This window comes from Pediculus humanus, genomic scaffold (assembly GCF_000006295.1).
Source record: "Pediculus humanus corporis 1103172108279 genomic scaffold, whole genome shotgun sequence".
In the NCBI taxonomy this organism is placed as follows: domain Eukaryota; kingdom Metazoa; phylum Arthropoda; class Insecta; order Psocodea; family Pediculidae; genus Pediculus; species Pediculus humanus.
This window is the reverse complement of record NW_002987848.1, coordinates 152386-174679: the sequence shown is the minus strand read 5'-3', so window position 1 is coordinate 174679 and position 22294 is coordinate 152386. Positions and strand designations below refer to the sequence as shown.

Sequence of the window (22294 nt, the reverse complement as noted above, 5' to 3'; positions counted from 1 at the left end):
TTTTTACTCGATATTTTTCTCACATGTTTTTTCTTTTTTTTTTTTTTTGTTCGATAATCTCATGAAATTTTTATTATTTAATATCATTATGGATAAATTAATAATTTTTTATTTATTTATTTGTTTTAATTGAAATTTAATTTAACAAAAATAGTTTTATTGGAAAAAAAAAAAAAAACAAAAAAAATTTTAAAACTTTTATTTAATTTCTCCTAATCTTATCATCGACTAAATTATCATTTTCAAATATTTTAATAGTTAATTTTTTTTTTTTTTTATTTAAAAAAATTAATTCTTTGTTTTTATTTCTCGTTATTATTTAACCTTGATAAAACACCTGGAAAATAACAAAAATAAAAAAAAAAAAATAATAATAAAAAATTCAGTTTTATAAAAACGTTTAGTGAGTGAAGTTTGTGTTTAAAAAAAACAAAATCAAGGTATTATTATTATTATTATTATTAATTCGACCGCAGAAATTTTTAATAATAATAATTTAAAAAAAAATTATTTTAACTTTCAAGGCTATTATTATTTATAATCAGGGTAAATTTATTTATTAATAATTTTTTTTTTTTTTTTTTTTTGTAAATTTTTTGTAAGAAACAAAAAAGAAAAGAAAAATTCTTTGACCTTCCTTAAAACTTTTTTATTATCGATTATGAATTCATTAAAAAAAAAAAAAAAAAAATTCTCTATTATCAAAAAAAAAAAAATTGCATGTTTTCACATAAAGAACTCGTTATTATTATTATTATTATTAGTATTATTATCGTCCTTTAATTTTTTCAGTTTCTATCGGTAAAAAATTTGTTAAAGTTGTGAAAAAAATTTTTCTCTTATTCTTCCAATTTTTTTTTTTTTTTTTTTTTAAACTGTAATCCCATTTCTTTATTAAATTTATTATTATTATTATTTTTTTTTACACGATGATGATGATGATGATGATTATTTTTAAATGATTCATTTTTTTTTTTTTTTTAAATTAACGATAACCTATTTTTTTATTTTTTATGCGGGTGTTTAAAAAACATTAAATTCGACAATGAACCCTTTAAGTCGGCTAATATTCAACGGATTTGATAACAAAGATAAAATTAAAATTTTTAAAAATGGCGGAATTGATAAGAATTACAATGATAAAGAATTGTTGTTGTTATTACTTAAGTTTAACACCATATTGCAAACGTTACGTTAAATCGTTTGACCGTGAATTACCGTGTTTTTGTTTTCTTTGTTATTTATATTATAATTAAATATTTAAAATAATAATAATAATAAATAAATAAATAAATAAATTTTTTACAAAAAAAAACTAAGTTTGATAAAGTGTTATTTTGTTTGTTTGTTTGTTTTTATTATTTTGATATTTTCAGGTAAATATTTAATCAAAAATAAATTTTCCTAAATTTTTTGTTTTTTTTTTTTATTAACAAACATGATAAAAAATATCAAATGTTAATAATCAATAATAATTATTATTATTTAAAAAAAAAAAAAAAAACTTGGGGGGGGGGGAAAAAGTTTTTGTTTTTCATAAAAGAAAAATATTGTTTTGAAATTTTTTACATGTCTTGAAATTAAAAACAAAAGAATGTTTTCATAATAATAATAATAATAATAATATTTTGATTTACATACAAATTATTATTATAATTAAATAAAATTACAAAAAATGTATTGATTTAAATAAAATAAAAAAAAAAAAAAAAACATGAAAATTTTCAGTGATTTCAAATATTTAAATATTTAAAAAAAATTTTTTGTGTTAATGACAACAAACAAACAATTTTTTTTTTGACATTTAATTTATTATCATTATTAATAATTTTTGACTAAAAAAAATTCAACATCACAGGTAAATATTAAAATTATTATTTTGTTAACACATAAATTAAAATTAATATTATTAAATTTGTTAAAAAAAAAAAAAAAAAGTTTTTAGAACTTTTCATTAATTTATAATTAACATGTTTTAAATATTAAGTGACCTACTTTTTGATTTGTAAATGATTTAAAAAAGAAATAATTTTTTCAAATTCGAGCTAAACATTTTGTTTTTCTTTTTTAAAACAAAATTTTAAAGATTTATAAACTTGAAAATGTTTTTTTTTTTTTTTTAAAAAATTTGAGGTAGTTTGTTTATAAAAATATATCCATTATTATTTAATAAGAAAAAAAAAAATGACGTGACAAATTTTAATTAAATTTTTACATTAATTTTAAATGTGTCAATCATTTGCTTAACAAACGCTTAACTTTTAGTTTGTTATAAATTAAATTTTCAAATTAATAAATTGTTAATTTTATTTACAAAAAAAAAAAAAAAAAAAAGATAAAATTAATGGTTGTAGTAAAAGTAAACATTTATTGTTACAATTGTTTAAAGACATTATTTCACTTTTGCTTTTGTTAATTATTACAAAAAAAGTAATTTTTTAAATTATTTCAAAAAGTATTTTTTATATTTTTCATTAAATTTGTTTTTTTTTTTTAAATAGTTTCATTAAAAAATAAAATAATAAAAACGATTAATTTGAATTCGAAAAAAAAAAAAATTTTGACTTCATGTTGATTTTTCATTTTGCGACAAAAATCCCTGCAAAAAATTTAATTTAGTTTTGTCCGTTACGAGTATGATTGACGAAAGTACGAGTAGTTGTTTGAAAATGTATATACACTTGGTTAATTTGATTTAAAAACGTTTTCTTTTTTTAAACAGGTATAATAATTAAATATGACTGTTGATTCGGCATTTAAAAATATAAAACGGGGACAAAGTAATTTTCTAATATGGCGTGTGGAAAATTTCGAACTTAAACCTGTCCCTATTTCACGCTATGGAAATTTCTACGAAGGAGATTCCTACATTGTTTATTCTGCTTTTCCAGTTAATCAAACGTCCAGGGTAAGTTGGATTACATTTTTCTAATTAAAATACTGAGATTATTTACATTCTAAACGTATGGTAATTTTTTTTTCAAGTCCGAAGAAGGTAAATTAGAATATCACATACATTTTTGGCTTGGTTCTTCCACAACAACTGATGAATCTGCAACAGCTGCTATAAAAACTGTAGAACTGGATGAAGTTTTAAATGGCGATGCTGTGCAACATCGTGAAGTACAAAATCATGAATCCAATCAGTTTAAATCATATTTTAAAAATGGGATTCGTATCCTAAAAGGAGGAGTAGCTTCAGGTATGCTAAACATTATATATATATTAAACATACATTAAGGTATATTAAACAACATGAAAACTGTTTATCTCTTTTCACTTAACTAATTTTATTTTAAAAAGGTTTCCATCACGTCACCGATGACTTTGTATCACGATTATATAAAATTAAAGGAAAAAGAAGACCGACCATGACCGAACAACCCGCAATATCTTGGGAATATTTTAACTCTGGAGACATTTTTATATTAGAAACGAGCTCAAGGATTTTTGTTTGGATTGGAAAAAAAGCAAACAAAATGGAAAAATTTCAAGGCGGAAAGGTTTTTAATTACAAAAAAAAATTCTTTTGTGCAAGCTCATTATCGCGTTTTTTTATTTTTTGCACGTTAAGGAATTTTTTTTTTTGTAGATCGCATTGCAATTAAAAAATGAAGGACCGCAAAGGTCCATTGTTTACGTTGAAGAAGATAAAGAATATCATTTACAATCTGATGATTTAGAAGATTTTGAAAAACATTTAAGTTTAGATAAAAGAATTATAAATGAAGCTGAAAATGATGTGGACGACACAGAAAACGAGCAAAATTTATGCGAAGAAATTCGTTTGTATAAATGCACCGATGAAAGTGGTTCATTTAATACAACATTCGTTAAAAATGGTCCCATCAAACAAGCTGATCTCGATTCTAACGTACTTTTCTTTTTTTTTTTTATAAAATCTTTATTAGTAAAAATATTTTAGTTTATAATAAGTTTAAAATAAATATTTAAGGAGGAAAAAATAATAACGTTCAGCGTTTCGAACGTATTGATTTTTTTTAATTACAGGATAGTTACATTATAGTAAATGGTAAATCTCGAGTTTGGGTTTGGATAGGTAAAAAGGCATCTGCCGAAGAAAGATCAAAGGGAATGACAACAGCACAAGAATTTTTAAAAAAATATTTAGATTCGGAAAAAGTATGCGTTACAAAAGTCGTCGATAATGGCGAACCTGTTGAATTTAAAATGCTTTTTGCTGATTGGATCGATAAAAACAGTTCGTTGGGATACAAGATAAGAAGTCCGAGTAAATAATTTTCTTTTATTAATGCTAAAGCCCGAATTTTTAAATTAATTTGTTAATTAAGAAAAAATTTCTTTTTATTTATTAAGCTAAGAAAATCGTTAATTCAAATTTTGATGCGGCTAAATTACACGAAACACCATCTTTGGCGGCAGAAACACAATTGATTGACAATGGCTCCGGTGAAACTTTTATTTGGAGATTACGTAATAAAGAATTGGAAGCCGTTTCGCCAGATTATTTCGGTGTATTTTTTTCTGGAGATTGTTATTTAATTCAATATTCATATGATTGTAACGGGAAAAGAAAATATCTTTTGTACTTTTGGCTGGTAAATTAATTTTTTATACAGAGTTTAACGTATTTGTGCTTTTTTATTCGGTGCATGTAACGACAAGGAATGATTACAGGGTGCACATTCATCAGTTGACGAAAGAGGAATCATTGCTTGGCACACAATAAAAAAAGATGAAGAATTACAAGGAGCTGCCATTCACGTGAGGCTTGTCCAATCAAAAGAAGATCCTCAATTTTTAATGATATTTAAGGGAAGAATGATAATATTTAAAGGAGGTTACGCATCATCTTTCGACGGTATGATTTTATTGTTATTTTTCTAAACGGAAAATGGAAAATTTTCAATTTGATACGTACCTACAGGAAAAGAAGGAAAAAATAGTAACATCCCATCGAAATTTCTTGTCCAAGTTAAAGGTAGCGAAGAATATACAACTCAAGCAGTTGAAGTGGAATACAGTGCATCATCTCTAAACACAAACGATGTATTTATTTTACATTGTGACAAAAAAATTTTTATATGGTATGGAAAAGGTTCGACAGGTCGGTGATCCCCAATTGGAAAATTTGAGTACTGCGGAAAGATTAATAAATTATTAATAAAATTGATTTGTACGGTGTAGGAGATGAAAGAGAAAGAGCCAAAGATATTGTTAAACATTGGTTACCATCAAACGATTATCAGGTTTTATTCGAAGGATCAGAAGTTGAAGAATTTTGGAAACTTTTGGGTGGTAAACAACCTTACGCCAATTACGAAAGGCTTACACATCCAGAATTAAAATTTCCAGCAAGACTTTTTCACTGTTCGAACGCTTCGGGATGTTTTAAAGGTTTTTTTTTTTACTTCTTTTAAACCTGATGATAAATTTTATTATGAGTGATTGTATACCTGATACCTTTTTTTAGCCGAAGAAATTATGGGTTTTACTCAATACGATCTCATACCGAACGATGTTTTCGTGTTAGATATTGGCACTGCTATTTTTATATGGATCGGACGGGGGGCTAATGCTGCCGAAAGGTCACAATCTATCGTATTAGTAGAAGAATATTTAAAAAAGGGTAAATTAATCACAACTCAAAAAATTTTCATGATTAAAAATAATAATAATAATAATAATAATAAAACTTTTTTTAAAGATCCACGTGGTAGAGATTTAGATTGTCCGATAACGATGGTTAAACAAGGTTTCGAACCACCAAATTTTACCGGATTTTTCGGTCCATGGGATAAAGATCTTTGGGAAGTGAGTTTCAAATTATTTATAAAAAAAATAAATTATTTATTTTATATATATATATTAAAACTATTTTAAAATCCTTTTCAGTCGTCTTTATACAGCGAATTTTACACGGATGGTAAAATGGATACGCCTAACATTATCGGTTCCGGTGAAGAAATAATAGAAATAAACAAACAATCGACAAAAAAAACGGTTTATCCATTAACGATGTTAGCTAATAAAAATGCAGACGAAATTCCAAAAGATGTTGATTTAACGCAAAAAGAGGTGACGTGACGACTCAATGATAAAAAAACCTACATATTATTATTATTATTATTATTATTACAATTCAAATTAAATTTAAATATTTTTTTCTTTTTCAGTTTTACATAAGCGATGAAGATTTCGAATCGGCTTTCGGAATGAAAAGAATTGAATATTTATCACTTCCAAAATGGAAACAAAATAATTTAAAAAAACAAATCGGCCTTTTTTAATAACAATAACAATAATAATAATAATAATAATAATTATGTAATTTTTACCGACCGACACAGGTAAATAAAAAAAAAAAATGTCTCTCTAACAACAACAACAACGACGTTTCACAATAAATTAATTAAAAAAAATAGGGCGAATGTACTACTACTGCCACTACTACTACCACTACTACTACTACTACTACTACTACAAATACAAAAAAACAAATAATAATAATAATAAATCAATTATTTGATAAAACAATAAAAAAAAAAAGATTTTTTTTTTGTTTTTTTTTTTTTTTTTAATACGAATTATTTACATTTATTTATTTATTTATTTCATTTTCATTTTTTTTTTTTATTTACTTTAAATTAAATAATCACTTATTAAAAAAAATAGATAATAATAATAATAATAATAAATAAAATATTTATTCGTATGTATATTTATATATATATATATATGTATATAATACTACAACTAAAAAAACGTAAAAAAAAAAGTTTTACAATAATAAAAACAATACAATAATAATAATAATAATTATTATTATTATTATCATCATTCGGTTCGAAGTGCTAACCTCATTCTTTATCTATGTATACATAAATATATTATTATTATTATTAAAAAAAAAAAAAAAAGAAGAAAATTTCGTTGTTTTATTTTTATTATTATTATTATTATTATTATTCACGCAATTTATTAAATAAAAATAAATATTTTAAAAAAAGCAGCGGAAAACGACACAAAAATTATTATTATTATTATTTTTTTTTTAAAAAAATCAACAACGATTTTATTATTAATAATAATAATAATAATAATTAGTACTTTTAAGATTATTATTATTAAAATTTATTCGTTTCGTTGAGAAAACATTTATTTATTTATTATTTAAAATTATTAAATGAATGTTTTTATGACGTTTGGTAACTCGACAGAAAAAAAAAACCCAATCATTATTATTATTATTATCATCATCATCATCATTATTATTATTATTGTTAATAGAAATAAAAAAAGTTATAAAAATCGCCGACCAACACCTTGTGACGTGTGTTAAAACAAAAAATTATTATTATTATTATTCATTTTAAATGTTAGTTAATTAGTTTTTTTTTTTTTTTTTTTTTTTTTTTTTAATTTTTATGTGTAAAAGCATACAAAAAAATTTCTATGTAAAAAAAAACCGGTAATAATAATAATAATAATAATAATAATAATAAAACACATTACGCAACAGAAAAATATAAAAAATTAAAAAAATAAAAAAGGAAGCAAAATTAAACAAACAAACCTCACACGACTACAAGTTAAAAAAAAAACTTTCTCATTATTATCATCATTATCATTAAAAAATTATATTTACAGTTATTTTGTTTAAATTCTTGTGTGTGTGTGTGCGCGGGAGCGCATACATAACCTATTCTTTTCTCTTTTTTTTTTTTTATGTATTAAAAATCTAATTTCAAATTATCATCATCAATAAAAATTTTTCATTTATTTATTTATTTATGTATAATCATTTATTAAAACTTTATGCATTTACCAATCAATCAATCAATCAATCATTTTAAAACATTCATTTTATAAACTAAAGTTTTTTTTTTTTAATTATCCATTTTACATGCAATGGAAGCACTTTCAATTTAAATCCTTTATTATTATTATTATTATTACGAGCCTTTCGAAAAACAAACATTTTATTTAAACAAAAAAAAAAAATTAATATTATTATTTTTACAATAAATTATAACGATGAATGAATTCAATTAATTAATTAATTATAATAATAATAATAATAATAATAAATTTTATAGATTATCAAGATGTTGAGTGTGATGTTAATGTGTCCAATTTAAAAAATGATAATAATAATAATTTTTTTCTTTTTTCCTATTTTCAATTAATTAAAATTTTCTTGCTTTGTTCCATCTTCGATTAATTTTCTTTTTACCAATCAATCAATCAATCAATCATTTAAAATTAATTAATAGCGTGTATTAATGAGCAATAAATATAATAAGCTTTCGATGAGCATAAATTATTAATAAAAAAAAAACATTTTAGCGAGGAGGACCCTAAAAGCTTTGAGGAAGCATAATACAAACGTTATGAACCTATCATCATCATCATCATCGTTATTCTCCCCCCCCTTTTTTTTCTAAATGTTAAAATCACAGGCTTTCGAAAATTACGAAAAAATATTTCTTTTAAGAGTAATAAAAGTGGAAAAATATTTAACAACATACACCGGTTAATGTTAGCGTTAATGAAAAAATCGACAATTTAATAATAATAATAATAATAATAATAATAATAATAATAATAATAATAAAGTAAATGATGATGATAATGATAAATTCATCCGTAATTTTTTGTGACCTTAAACAATGATTTATTTTTTAAATAATCGAACGAACGCAACGTGCACGATAAATTACAATCTTATCCTGTTATTATTATTATTATTATTATTATTATTATTATTTACAAAATCTATTAAAATCTATGATTCCCTGGAGGTCCCTGGAGTGGACTGGAATACCCGCCGAGATACACCTAACAGTCTTATATATATATATATATAAAAATTTTCAGGTTTTATCGCGTTCGATAAGTAGTAGCTAACTAGTGTTTAACCGAAAAAAAAAGGTATGAGTAAAACAACTGATTAATTATTATTGTTATTATTATTATTATTTCCTCTTCTTTTTCTCATCTCCTCCCCACTTTTTTTTTTTTTTTTTTTTTTTTTTTTTAAGAGCACTTTGAGGCAAGTTTTTTTTTTTTTTTTCTTTTTTAAATAAGGCGCACTTCAACCCTACAGAATTATTTTTTGGTTCATCATTTTGGATTCGCTGATGAATTTGCCGGTAATGTCGAGGATCTTTGTTGAATGTTATAAGGTTTCATCGTCGACCTCGTCGATTCTCTACAAAAGGTATAAGAAAAAATTGTTTTCAAAATTATAGTTTTGTATTAAAAACTTTGACGGAGAGAGAGAGAGAGAGAGAGAGAGAGAGACAAACAAACAAACCTGGGAGAAATTTTAGAACCTTCGACGCAGTTATTCGCTTTGTACCCACATTTCTGTATTTTCCTACTCAACCTTTGAACCCAAGCTTTCTGATCATCAGAATTATGAGCCAATAATAATAAATCTTTGGCACTCGTCGGATCTAAGTGTAATTTACACGGCGCAATTGCATCCTCTTTCTTATCTAAATGTTCTTTGTGAACTTTGATTCTACACCGTCTGCATTCGACGGCGGGAGGAGGTCGAAACATGTGCCACAGGGGCTTGGGACAAACTTCGCACGTCGTCGGCATGTGATACGATATTTGAACAAATTCGTGACCCTTGACGATGGCCGTTCCCGGTTTATCCTCTCCTCTCAATGTAGAATGATCCAGCGTTTGAACGCCTCCCTCTTCTGGCTTTCTAGCTTCTCCTTCTCCGGCGTATAATAGCTGATAAAAAAAAGGTTTGAATCCCTCAATTCGATTGTTATTCTACCTTTCTTTTAATTTAGGAAATTATAAAAAAAAAAAATCCATCTCGATTTAACCGAAAATGAAAATTGAATTACCAATAATTGAACAGGGCCAAAAAAATTAAATTGGGCTTAAGATTTAGGATTCAATACGAATAGCTGTGGGGCAAAAAAACAAACAAAGTCAATAAAAAAAATTTAATTTTGTGCACGTGTGATTTTGTTTTTTTTTGACGTGTTGTGCACCTACCTGAAATATTCTAGGTATATCTTTGGCATCAGCACGTATTACGTCACCTTGCGTGACTGGTCTCACATGAAATACTTTGCTGTGAAGGAAAAAAAAAAAAAAAAAAATTATCTTAAATGATTCATTGAATGTTATCAAAAAAAAAAAAAAAAAAAAAAAAAAAAAAAACATTTCCTTACATAATCACTCACGCTTCGTTTTACGTAAAACTAACCTTAGATCTAAAACTAAAACGGGATCCGTATTTTGCTTATCCGATTCCGAATTGTAAAAAATTATTTTTTTCGACGAAACAACGACGTACTGTTTACGCCAACCGTGTCTTCTTATGTTTTGCTTGTTCGGCACCGACAGCCAACCCTCCAATCTCGATTCTGTAAAAAATTCATACATAAAAAATTTAGCATTCATTTAAAAAAAAAAAAAAAAAAAAAAAAAAAAATGTCTACTCGTATTAGTTGAAAAATAATTTTACCCTGGGCGTATCCGTCATCGTTTTCGTTTTCTGCACCCCCCGAACTCAAAGACGCGGTTTCGCTGCTGAGCAAAGCTAATCTCGATTGCAATTGTTCAATTTCCGAATCTTTCGAATCAACTTCCATTTGTAATCGAACTTTCATTTGACTCTCATCGATGACTTGCGACTGCAATTCTTGTATTTCTTTTTGAAATTTGGCAGCCATTTGACCGTATTTTTCTCTCTCCTGATAACATCAACATTCAAAATAATTCTAAATCGCGTTATTTAAATAAAAAAATAAAAATGTAAAATATTAAGTAATTATTTGCCTGAGTCAATTCTTGTTGTAATTTTCTGCAATCTCTTTCTTTTCTCCTAAGATCCGCCGATGAAACTTTTATCTTGGGTTTAGCTCTCAAATTCATATCTTTTCTATTCATTATTTCAGCTAATTTATTAACAGCCTGTTGTTTCAATACGATCTCTTGTTTTAATACCCTGTTAAGTCTTTCCACTTCTTCGTCTTGATTCGTTCGTTTCTTCATATCCTCTTGAACGTGCCTCAATTGCCTCGTCATTTCTTCCCGTTCCTTCGACATTTGGTCTAATTGTTTTTTGAGTTCCGATTCCCTATCCTTCAGCTGAAAATTTTTAATAATAAAATAAATGCCCAACACCCGAAATACCCATAAACGGATTCAAATTAAGTTAAATTCAAACGTACAACATTCAACGTCTGTTCCTTATTCGATTGATCGGTTCTGTGTTTGACTAAGAGATCTTTTAATTCCAATTCCTTCATCGTTTTTTCTTTTTCTAATTCGGCAACGGTTTCTTCAGCTACGGATCTTGCTAACGCTTCGCTGTCGGCTCTCGCTAATGCCAACTGCAATTGATGAGTCAAAGATCCCCTTTCTTCTTCGAGCTCTTGAACGTTTCTCTGCTTTTCTTCCAATTCTTCCTTAGTTTCCGCAGCTTGCATTTTATATAACGTCTAAACGTTTAAGTAAAAAAAAAAAAAAAAAAAAAAAATTAAAAATTACAAAACGATTTTAAAATTAATTAATGCAAGTAATTTAAAATTTACAGAAAAATGTTGTTCAGCTTCAAACTGATCTTGAAGTTCCTTCATTTGCAAATGATCCACGGATCTTTGAGCTTTGACTTTGTGCAATTCATCTTCGACCAATTTTTTATTTTGCCTCAAGAGTGAAATTTCTCCGGTCAATTGCGTTTCCCGAGCTTTAAGTCCGGCAACTTCAGATTGCGTCAACCCTAATTCTGTCGCCAGTGAAGTTTTCTTCTGTTGCTCTTGTTCCAAATTCGCTTGCAACGCTTTGACCTTTTCCATTTCCTGACGATGTTCTCCTTCCAACTTTTGCAACCTTTGTTGAATCTGACGATAATCCACCGACAGCATCGACATTTGCCTTTCTTTATCCTGAGAATGTAAATCTGCCTTTTGACGGGCACTTTTTTCTTCGTTTAATTTCGCTTGTAATGCTGTTAAACAGTTACGATTGATCGATTTAAAATTAGTAGCGTATAAAACGAGGAGAAAAATTATAAGGAAAAATATTTTTGCCTTACATTTAGGTGTTAACTCTTTTTATGATAGCATGAAACAATATCGTAATTAATGTTAGTTAAGGAAATTTTTTTTTTTTTTTAAGAATAACACAAAACCATATACCAACCTTTGACAGCTTCTAAATTGGCTTCCTCTTTTGTCAATAATCTCGAACGTTCAGTTTCTTGATGTGCTTTCACTTCTTGATTATAACGACTGTGAGCTGCTTTTAATTCCAACGTGATACCCGCGATTTCTTTTTCGAGCAATGATACTTTTTCAACGAGAAGTCTATTATCTTCGGATAATTTCTCTTCTTTTTCTTTACTTAAATCTAAATCTATCAACAATCCTTGAAGTTTTCCTTCTAATTCCTGAGTAAGGTCCGAAGCCTGAGTTCTGGAAGATCGCTCTTGAGAGAGTTGCGATTGTAACGTTGCAACTTCTTTTTGTAAACTATCCCTTTGAGCTTGCAATCCGGTAAGCATCCCTTGAAGTTCCGATTGTAATTGTTCACTAGTCGCTTTAACAACAATCAATTCTCCGACTAATTTTCTTTGCTTTGCCGCATTTTCACTTTCCGCTTTTAGTTTTTCTTGCAATTCGTTGACTTGTTTTTCTAATTGATTCATTTTATCGTTCGTTTGCTGATTATTATTCATTTCCCTCGTTCTTTTATTCTGTTCATCTTCCAATTTTTTTTTCGTTTCCGCCAAAAGCGCTTCTACTTTTCGTCGTATATCAGCTTCGTTGTCGGCGCGTCTTTGAGCTTCTTTTAAATTATGTTTAATTAAAGTTATGGATTTTTCTAATTGGCTAGTTTCTTCGGTGATTTCGGTTTCTCGAGTTTTCATTGCATCTAATTGAGTCGTTAATGATTGAATTTTAAAACATAATTCGTCAACTTTTTTCTTTTCTTTTTCCAATTCATTTTCCAGTTGATTTTTTTGTGCCGAAGTGTTTAATTTTGTCAAACCCTGAAAAAGAAAAAATGTTAAAGTTAAACAAAACAAACATTACTTTTGAATTTGCTAAATTTAACTGGTTATTTTAAAATTTTATTTACAAGGTCCACCGTGTCTCCGATAGAGTTGTACCCATCTTTACCACTGAGTAATTGGTAATCTCTAGAGTAGGTAAACCCAACAAAAGGTAAGTGGTTTCCAGCAAAAGCTTTGGGAACAGGAAAACTTTCTTCAGGAGCATCTTCTTTTTCGACGTCTTCAAAATTACTAGTGTCATCATCTCCAGATAATTCAGGAACTACAGGTGGTACTGTTTCTCTCAAGTTATCAAAATTCCATTGATCATTTTTAAAAAAGGGATGCGCTTTGATTTCATCTATACCACTTCTGCCCAGTCTTTGTGTACGATCGGTAAGAAATCCGTAAATTAAATTTTTGGCAGCTTTGCTTATTTCTATATCTTGTGGAAAACTTAATGAATTTTTATGATCCATAATTTTTGAATAAGTTTCCACAAGGCTGTCTCCGTAAAACGGAGTGTCACCCACTAACATTTCATACAGTACAACACCCACAGACCACCAATCGCATTCTCTTCCATACAATCCTTCTCCTCCTTGTGATTCTAAAACTTCAGGAGAAATATAATCTGGTGTACCCACTGCTGTGTCTGATCTAACTAATCCATCCTGAATAAAAAATTTTTTTTAAATATATAAATGATTTAACCATAGCTGAGGTTTTTTTTTTTAAAATTAAAATAATAATATTAAAATCTTACAGATCCCATTCTCATGCATGTTCCAAAATCAGCTAATTTTAAATGGCCATATTTATCTAACAGCATGTTATCAGGTTTAACATCTCTATGTACAAAACCTAAAGAATGAATGGCATCTAATGCTAAGACAACTTCAGCACAATAAAACTTAGCCCACTTTTCAGGGACATCATAGTTAGACATTAAATTAACTAAATCTCCTCCTGGCATATAATCCATGACCATATATAAGTATTGGGTGTCTTGAAAAGCAAAATGCAACTGAACAATCCACTCGGAATTGGCATGTGCCATGATGTCCCTTTCTTCCCAAAAAAATGCTGAATCTGACCTTTTGATCTTAGAGAAAAGAAAAATTATTTAATGTCACATTTTGCAATGTGAAAAAGTAGGAGTTTTTATAAACTGCATAAAAACTTAAATTACTCAATCATGGAAAAATTATCAACATAAACTTACCATTTCGAATTTGCTTAAAAGTTTCATTGCATAAACTTTTTGAGTTGAATTGTGACGAACTAGTTGAACAACACCAAACGATCCCCTACCAATTACTTTAATTAATGTGTAATCATCTGTTTTCATTCGTAAATTACATATGTCTCTAGCTAGTTTGTCATCTGCCAAAAAAACAATGTTGTACACAATCACAAAATAAATATAAATAACTAATAAAAAATTAAAAATTTAAATATTGTTATTTATAATAATTAAAAATTTTAAAAAATAAATAATAAGCTCCCAATTTTATTTGTACATTAATTTACTAACTACTGTTATTCTAACATTAACTTACATCTATTAGTATAAGCTTCAATGTTTTTCATCCTTTTTACACAAGGATGGTCACAGTCAGATATGAGGGCTTGAACAGTATCCAAAAGAGAATCAATGCTTACTGCACTTCTGGGATCTTGAATTTTATCTTCTAATTCTAATAACCGCCTTTTGCGGTCATCATCTTTTATTTTCTCCATGATGCTTGAATATGCTAAAAAAATTAAACGTAAAAAAAAAACATAATTTTAAAACTCAAAAGCAATAAAAAAAAATTTTTATTTTTAATTAAAAAAGAAATGAGTGTTTTAATCGAAAAATTAAAACGATTTGATAAAAACTGTTTTTTAACGGGGAACAGATCATCATGACCACACCTAATTTCTATGGCTTTTTTAGCATTTATTTGTAAATAAAAATTAAATGACTTAAATCCCACTAATTTACTCAGGTAACATTTTAACAATTAATAATCAAGTGATTGTTTAGTATTTAAAGCAACCCCGAGAAAACTTGACATTTCAGTACCTTTTACGCAAGCTATCAAGGCCCGAGTTCTGCTAAAAAGGAATGTGCATTGAATGCATCACAAATTAAGCTCAAGCCGATATTTCGAATATCCTTGAATAATGTGATATTTATTGTAGTTAAATATCATAATGACAAACACCTAAGACTCCCTGAAATATATAATCATGTTAATACATAAAATCGTACACCAAATACTCTTAACCGCTTCAACATGGCTGAAATATTTTCGAGTTAGCCAACATTACATCATGAATTATGTATGAATAGCAAATTTTACGTCTCTTGCTACCAGCAAAAATTATCTTAATCGTATCAAAATTTGTATTGGGCGATAGGAATTTCATAATGCTATCCGGCATTTATTAAACATAAAAAAAAGGATATATATTTTTAGTTAAATAGTTGATTTTGATTTAAGATTTAAATTTATTTCGACTTTGTAATATTGTTTTTTTGTTACTTAAAAAATGGCCGCTCAGTTTTTCAATAGAATCGGCCAACTAGGGTTAACTGTTGCAGTCGCTGGAGGAGTGTTAAACTCTGCTCTTTATAATGGTTAGTAGTCATGCTTTCGAAAATAACATTCATACGATTTGCATTTATATTCGTATTTTATTCTAACAATTTGAATTTTATTTAAATTGTAATGTGTAAAATATTTTTGAATATGATGTAATTGCAATTGATTATTTCTCATGTGTAAATTCAACAAATAATTAACTTTAGTGTAAAATTTTTCTTTTCAGTTGATGGAGGTCACAGAGCGGTAATTTTTGATAGGTTTGCCGGTGTTAAAAATCAAGTTATTGGTGAAGGAACTCATTTTTTCATTCCATGGGTTCAAAGGCCTATTATTTTTGATACTAGAAGTAGGCCCAGAAATGTTCCAGTTATAACAGGAAGTAAAGGTAACATAGTTATTATGTATCAAGTTTTTCATTGTTTAATTCACAAAAAATTTTACATTTAATAAAAAAAATTTATTATTTTTTTTAGACTTGCAAAATGTTAACATTACTCTTCGAATATTGTTCAGACCACTTCCAGAACAATTACCTAGAATTTATACCATATTGGGAGTAGACTACGATGAAAGAGTTCTTCCGTCAATTACAACGGAAGTATTAAAGGCTGTAGTTGCACAATTTGATGCTGGAGAACTAATTACTCAAAGAGAAGTTGTATCTCAGAAAGTGAGTGAAGAACTGACAGACAGAGCAAGCCAATTTGGTGTAATACTAGATGACATTTCCATTACACATTTAACATTTGGAAAAGAATTCACTCAAGCTGTCGAATTGAAACAAGTTGCCCAACAAGAAGCAGAAAAAGCTAGATTTTTGGTTGAAAAAGCAGAACAAAATAAGAAAGCTGCAGTTATATCAGCTGAAGGTGATGCCCAAGCTGCTATTCTTTTAGCAAAATCATTCGGAGAAGCTGGTGAAGGTCTTGTCGAACTTAGACGTATTGAAGCAGCAGAAGATATTGCTTATCAGTTATCTAAATCTCGTCAAGTGTCTTACCTTCCACCTGGACAAAATGTTTTATTAAATTTACCAGCAACTTCTTAAAATGAGCCAATATTATTTACTGTGTGAGCATTTTTTAGACTGTACTCTATAGATTTATTAAATATTGAGTTTGTTTTTTTTTTTTTTTTTTCATATCATTGATACTTTAATGTTAATTTTAAGAAACATCATTTAATTTTTTTTTTTTTTTTTTTTAGTTAGTAGTCGTTTATTTTATAAATAAAGTTCTTAAAAATTGAAAATATTTAAATCATTATCATTCATTGTGAATTACATTGGATATAAATAAATTCCATTGAAAATTCCTAATGAAATCGTTTAAATTTAATTTCATTTCTCGACAACTTTTTCATTAGTTTTACCTCCTGTTAATTTTTATCATTTCATAAAATTATATTTCAATCGTTGAAGTTTTAAAAAAGCTCATTAATCATTTTGATTTTGTAATAATAATAATAATAATAATAATAATCCTTTTAATAATAATCTTGATAATTGTTATTATTGTTACTTCAAAATGTTATATTTTTTTTTGTAATTTGTTAAATTTGATATAAAAAAATAAAAAAAATCATGATTGGGAAGTATAATTTTTTACAATACAGTAATATCATAAATTTTTCAATAATTTTTCAAACTTTTTGAAAAATAATTAAAGAATAAAAACAAATTGTGAATTATTTTTTTAAAAAAAAAATTGAATTAAATTCATTTTTTAACTGTTTTAGCTTGTTCAATCGAATTATTTCCACCTGGTGGTAGTTTTATTAACTAAAAAATATCTTGCATAAAATTGAAATGGGGTTTTTTTTAAAAAACTTTTTAAAGTATTTTTGCCATAAAAGATCCAAATCTTATGAAAAATGCATTATTTTATTTAAAATTTAATAATTCACTAAAAAAAAGGAAAAAAAGGAAGAAAAAAAAAGTTTGTTATTTTATTAAAAAAAAAAAAAAAAAATTTAGATATAAAAAAAAATATTGTTCGTTCCGAGACAAAAACTATAAAATGAACTTACATTTTACCTACGACGATAAATAAATTCATGAATTTTATATTTTGGTTTGAGGCAACGTCTGCGCAATGCAACGGTTTTACAATCAGTAACGCGTCGTTCTGATCGTCGGTCGGTATATGTATGTGTCTACTATATTCTTTTCAGTTAAATCGTGAAAAAAAAAAAATTTCCATTTTTGGAACAAAACAATGGTAGTACGTATTAAATTTAGTTAAAAAACAAATCATTAGTGTTTATATAAAAATATTTTTACATTTTTCAACAGCAATATCGTTTATTTAATAGTTAATAATAACGAATGAATTCGCAAATTATTTGTAAATCACAAGTGTACTGGAGTGACCGGTCAATATTACCTCCCCATAACTCTTTTCCCTCCAATTTTTTTTTTTGAAAAATTTATTCCATTAAAAATCAATCGTTATTTAAATATTTCGTTTTTAAAAATGTTTTCTTTTTTAATTAACGATTGTCGATTTTTTTGTCGATTGTTAATTTTTTGTAAATGGTAAATGTTATGCTCGGTTGTTTGAGAATTTACTATATTGATTTTACGAGCCCCATCCAATCTTCTGCACCACCATGTTTGCGTGGAGTGAATTTTTCAAATTCACAGTTTTTTCTTTTTTTATTTTTTTTTTTAATTTTATTCTCTCTTAATACAAAATTTTTTACTTTAAATAATTATTAATTTTATTATTATTATTACTTTTAATACGAAAAACATAATTAAAAAATTATATACATGTTTTAAAACCCTATTCCAAGTCAGTTAAGTTTTGTTTATTTAATTTTTGTATATTAACAATTAAACATAATTTTGTGTTTTTCACTTGCATGTTTTTAATATTAAATAGAAAAGTAAATTTTTTTTTGTATGTTAATTCATCATGTTTAGATTTTTTAACTGTCAAATACTTTTCTGACACATATTTTGTTTGTATGTTTTTTTTTATTGTTTAATGTTGTAGAATTATTTTTAATTCATTACACTTTTTTTTTTTTTTCCGACTGAAACCTGATGTAATTTTAATTCGAACAATCACATTCAGATTCATTTTACAATTTTTATTATGTTGTTGTTATTATTATTAACTTAATTGCTGCACTAGTTTTTTAGTTTCACTCAAAACAAAGTTGTTTCATTGTGTAACATTGTGTTACATTTATCGAATGTTGTGATAAAAAAATAATCATGATGGCTGCTGCATACATTTTGATAAATGAGTGATTGCCAAATTTAATTAATTGTAGGTTGTTCGAATAAAAATTATTTATTTGTGTTGTATTTTTTGTTTTGTGTGTTTGTTATTCGAATGTTTGTTTGATTGTATACTTTTTTGTTTTTTTTCTTCTTAGAGGTTTTTACTAATAAGTTTTTGTTTCGATAAGCTTTTGTAAATTCCTTTTTTTATTCAATTGGATTAAAAATAAATTTATAATTAAAATGACAAACACTTTTTTTTTTTTTTTTTTAATTAATCAAGGTAATTTTGACCACTTAACTCCAAATTATTTATATATATGTAATGTTTATAAAAGAAAAGTTTGAATTTCTATTTATGATATCCGGTATTTTAGTTTTTTTCTATATATATATATATTATTCTTTCCAGTTTGAAATGATTTGAAAAAAAAAAAAAAAACAAAAATATTTAATATAAAAATTTATTTATTGAGGAAGGTGAAAATAATAATAATGACGATTTGGACAGTTTGGCCGTCATCGGCCGCCATAGCCGTTTTAGTTTTTATTTTACTAGGAAGTTCCGTATGCGGATTCCACGTTCGGAAAAGCATAGCCGTTCTACCTCACGACACTCATCCAGGTTTCAGTATTAAAAAATTTAACAACAGCGAATTAATTAATTTCCGATTATTAGAAACGAAATATAGTCAATTTTTTACCGTTTTGGATAATGGAATTGTAATGACAACTTCTGATATTTCGCCATTAGTCAATCGTGCTGTCAACCTCGTCGTTTTGGAAGAAATGCCTAATAAAACATCAAGTCATCCTCTAAACGTCTACGTCCTTGACCGAAACGACATGATTTATTTTGAAAAAGATTTTTACGAAGGTGAATTATTAGAAAATTCTCCTCCGAGCACCGTAGTTTCTCGTCTTCCAATTATACAAGCGTACAGAGGCGGCGTGGGTGGCATTAATATTAGGTACGCTATTGTAGGCGGAAACGAAGACGATGCTTTCCGTTTGAAACCCAAAGTTTATAATAATTCATGCTTCGGAGTGGAACTCGTGGCTAATATACCGCTGGATAGGGAAAAAACAAGCGAAAGACTCGTGACGATACAAGCAGCAGACGAAAAATACATCGATAAAGCCTACACGAAAATCAAAGTCAATATATTGGATGAAAACGATAACAGTCCCGTGTTTAAGCAATTGGTCTACGATTTCGCTCTGAATAAAAATATAAATTTTGGAACCTTTAATAATGGAAACGGTAGAAAATTAAAGGTCGTGGGTAAAGTTTCGGCAACGGACGACGACGGAGATAAAATCGCATTTCGTTTATTGAATCTTAATAATGCCGTTGTCATGGTTCCACAAACCGGTGAACTCATATTAACCGGTGACCTCTTGGTGAATCCTCTCGATTTTAAAGATTTGGAATTGAACGTGGAAGCTCACGACGTGAGAACGCCAAGTCGGATATCCGAAATACCCGCGAGAGTTTGGTTGCGTTACAATGATTCTTCGAACGCCAAAGACGTCGATGGCGACCACACGTCCGAGGAGATTTCCGATGATAAAATGAAAAAAATAAAACACAGGGAAAAACGTAGAGTGACACGAGCCGTCCGTCCAACGAAAAGAATCGAATTCACAGAAGCTGATGGTGAAACCGAGGGACGAATCGTTTTTCAATTGGAAAAAGAAACGGAAAGGGAAACGTTTAAAATTCGGGATGAAAATGCTTGGGTGACAGTCGAACCCAACGGATCCGTAAGAGTCAAAAAGAAATGGGACTACGAAGAATTGGGACCGGAAAAAACGATTGATTTCTGGGTCACCATAACGAATAATGGCAACGGTGGTGAGTACTTCATATTTATATTTACTTATTTGATAAATGTCAATCGAAATTTCTCACGGTATGCGCCATATTATAAAATCTTATTTCCCAATTGATGGACCGTCATTTTTAAGGAAGGGGGAGGGAGGGCGGGAGGGAGGGAAAAACTCTTTAAAACAAAAGATTTATTTTTAATGTTGTTTTCTTTTTTTCACGTGAAAAAATATTAGGACTAAAAAAAAAAAACATGCATTATTAATTTTCTAAACATAAAATATTGATTTATGGTTATTAGTTCACTGGAAAAAAAAATTCATCTGCAGCGAACTGGTAATAAGAAAGTCGATTATTAATTTACCAGTCGATAAAGGTTAAAAAAAAAAAAAAAATGTCCCAGCGTCACGAAAAGGGTTTTTTTTTTTTTTGTGCAAAATTATTTTTATCGTTTCAATTTGTATTTTCCATTTTCTTTTGTTTTATTTTTTTCATTTTAATCGATACTTTCATTTTGTTTTTGTTTCGGCGGTCGTTAAAATTAAAACGATTTCGAAAAAAACGTGAAGAGTTTTGTATTGATGATTTGCAATAATGTTAAAATTCGTGTGAGAAAAAACAAAAGGTTCGAATTCGAAATTTATTTAAAATAAGAAAATGTTCCATTTCCTGGAAAAATGTCCGTCACATTATATTTATATCGACGTTATAAATTTTCCATAGACGTTACGATTCGAGTTTATGAAATTTTCCTTAATTTCCTTTCTTTTCTTACTCAACCTCGAGCCTACAGGAATTTACCATCGGATAACCTACCTAACCTTTTCGGTTGTGTCTTTTTTGTTTTTGTTTTGATCCTTTCGAAAAATTCATGCGATTCGAAATTGAAAACAACAACAACAACACAATTTTTTTTTTTTTTTGTTTTATCTTTCTCGAAGGTTAAATTAGTTAATATTTATTTAAACCTTTTCTCTCGAGTTGACAATCGTGAAAAAGAAAAAGGGTCATTGTGTGTTGACAAAAAAAAAGTATTTTTTCCTTTTAGACCGTTAAAATTTTTATTAAATGATTTGTGGTGTCGTCTGCTTTGTAATCGACATAACTTGGCGTTTTGCGTGTGTGTGTGAGCGTTAATGAAAATTTGTTGTTCTTAGAAAATAATTCTTTTCTTAAAAACAAATTTAAATAATTGAAATCCACGTTTTGGAAAATTTTATTTTCCTTTTTTTTTTGTTCTGTTTAATTTTTAAAACGACACGTCATTAATAAGAATGAGAAAGGAAATTTTTGCGGGTAGGACATCAACACCAACAAGAACAACAAAAACAAGAAAAACATTAAATATGTTTAATTGTCTTTTGAAAACCATTTTATTCTCATACAGTATCTCGTTTAAAAGTAATAAAATAATGAGAAATTATATTGCTGCGTCACGTTGCGTCACTTTGTTGATTTGTTAGATCACAAAAAAAAAATTTTTTGATGTGGATTTTGTTTTACGCGAGTTTGATGATTCGCTTTTGTATTGTAATCGAAAAAAAAAAACGATAATGGATTAAATGGATTTGGATTAGATAGAATTCATTGAGTATCATAATTTCTCTCTCTCTCTC

At 27.2% G+C, this 22294-nt stretch overlaps 4 protein-coding genes across 4 annotated transcripts in view; 3 read left to right on the top strand and 1 right to left on the bottom strand.

Moving 5' to 3' along the window:
• Positions 1–2737: 2737 nt before the first annotated feature.
• Phum_PHUM507400 (Advillin, putative) lies at positions 2738–6272 on the top strand (the record flags this gene model as incomplete). The annotated part of the gene is made up of 13 exons (XM_002430970.1): positions 2738–2908; positions 2986–3202; positions 3304–3503; positions 3593–3874; positions 4012–4252; positions 4339–4580; positions 4660–4843; positions 4910–5089; positions 5170–5379; positions 5456–5611; positions 5690–5796; positions 5878–6060; positions 6159–6272. 13 exons carry the CDS (start codon positions 2738–2740, stop codon positions 6270–6272), a joined length of 2487 nt encoding a protein of 828 aa, XP_002431015.1.
• Positions 6273–9108: 2836 nt separating this feature from the next.
• Phum_PHUM507390 (Rho-associated protein kinase, putative) lies at positions 9109–14761 on the bottom strand (the record flags this gene model as incomplete). The annotated part of the gene is made up of 13 exons (XM_002430969.1): positions 9109–9196; positions 9302–9735; positions 10009–10087; positions 10223–10382; positions 10484–10712; positions 10798–11109; positions 11193–11462; positions 11556–11971; positions 12166–13015; positions 13105–13692; positions 13785–14123; positions 14244–14404; positions 14581–14761. The coding sequence occupies 13 exons, from the start codon at positions 14759–14761 to the stop codon at positions 9109–9111; spliced, it is 4107 nt and encodes a 1368-aa protein (XP_002431014.1).
• A 798-nt stretch (positions 14762–15559) lies between these two features.
• On the top strand, positions 15560–16663 carry Phum_PHUM507380 (uncharacterized protein; the record flags this gene model as incomplete). Its single annotated transcript, XM_002430968.1, has 3 exons — positions 15560–15647; positions 15839–16016; positions 16129–16663. The coding sequence occupies 3 exons, from the start codon at positions 15560–15562 to the stop codon at positions 16661–16663; spliced, it is 801 nt and encodes a 266-aa protein (XP_002431013.1).
• Positions 16664–19342: 2679 nt separating this feature from the next.
• The window catches only part of Phum_PHUM507370 (Cadherin-23 precursor, putative), a gene marked incomplete at both ends in the record, with an annotated part of 38853 nt that continues 35901 nt past the window's right edge, over positions 19343–22294 (top strand). Inside the window, one exon of the mRNA XM_002430967.1 lies at positions 19343–20111. Within this exon, the coding sequence (XP_002431012.1) occupies positions 19343–20111 (769 nt within the window). The remainder of the gene's footprint in view (positions 20112–22294) is intronic.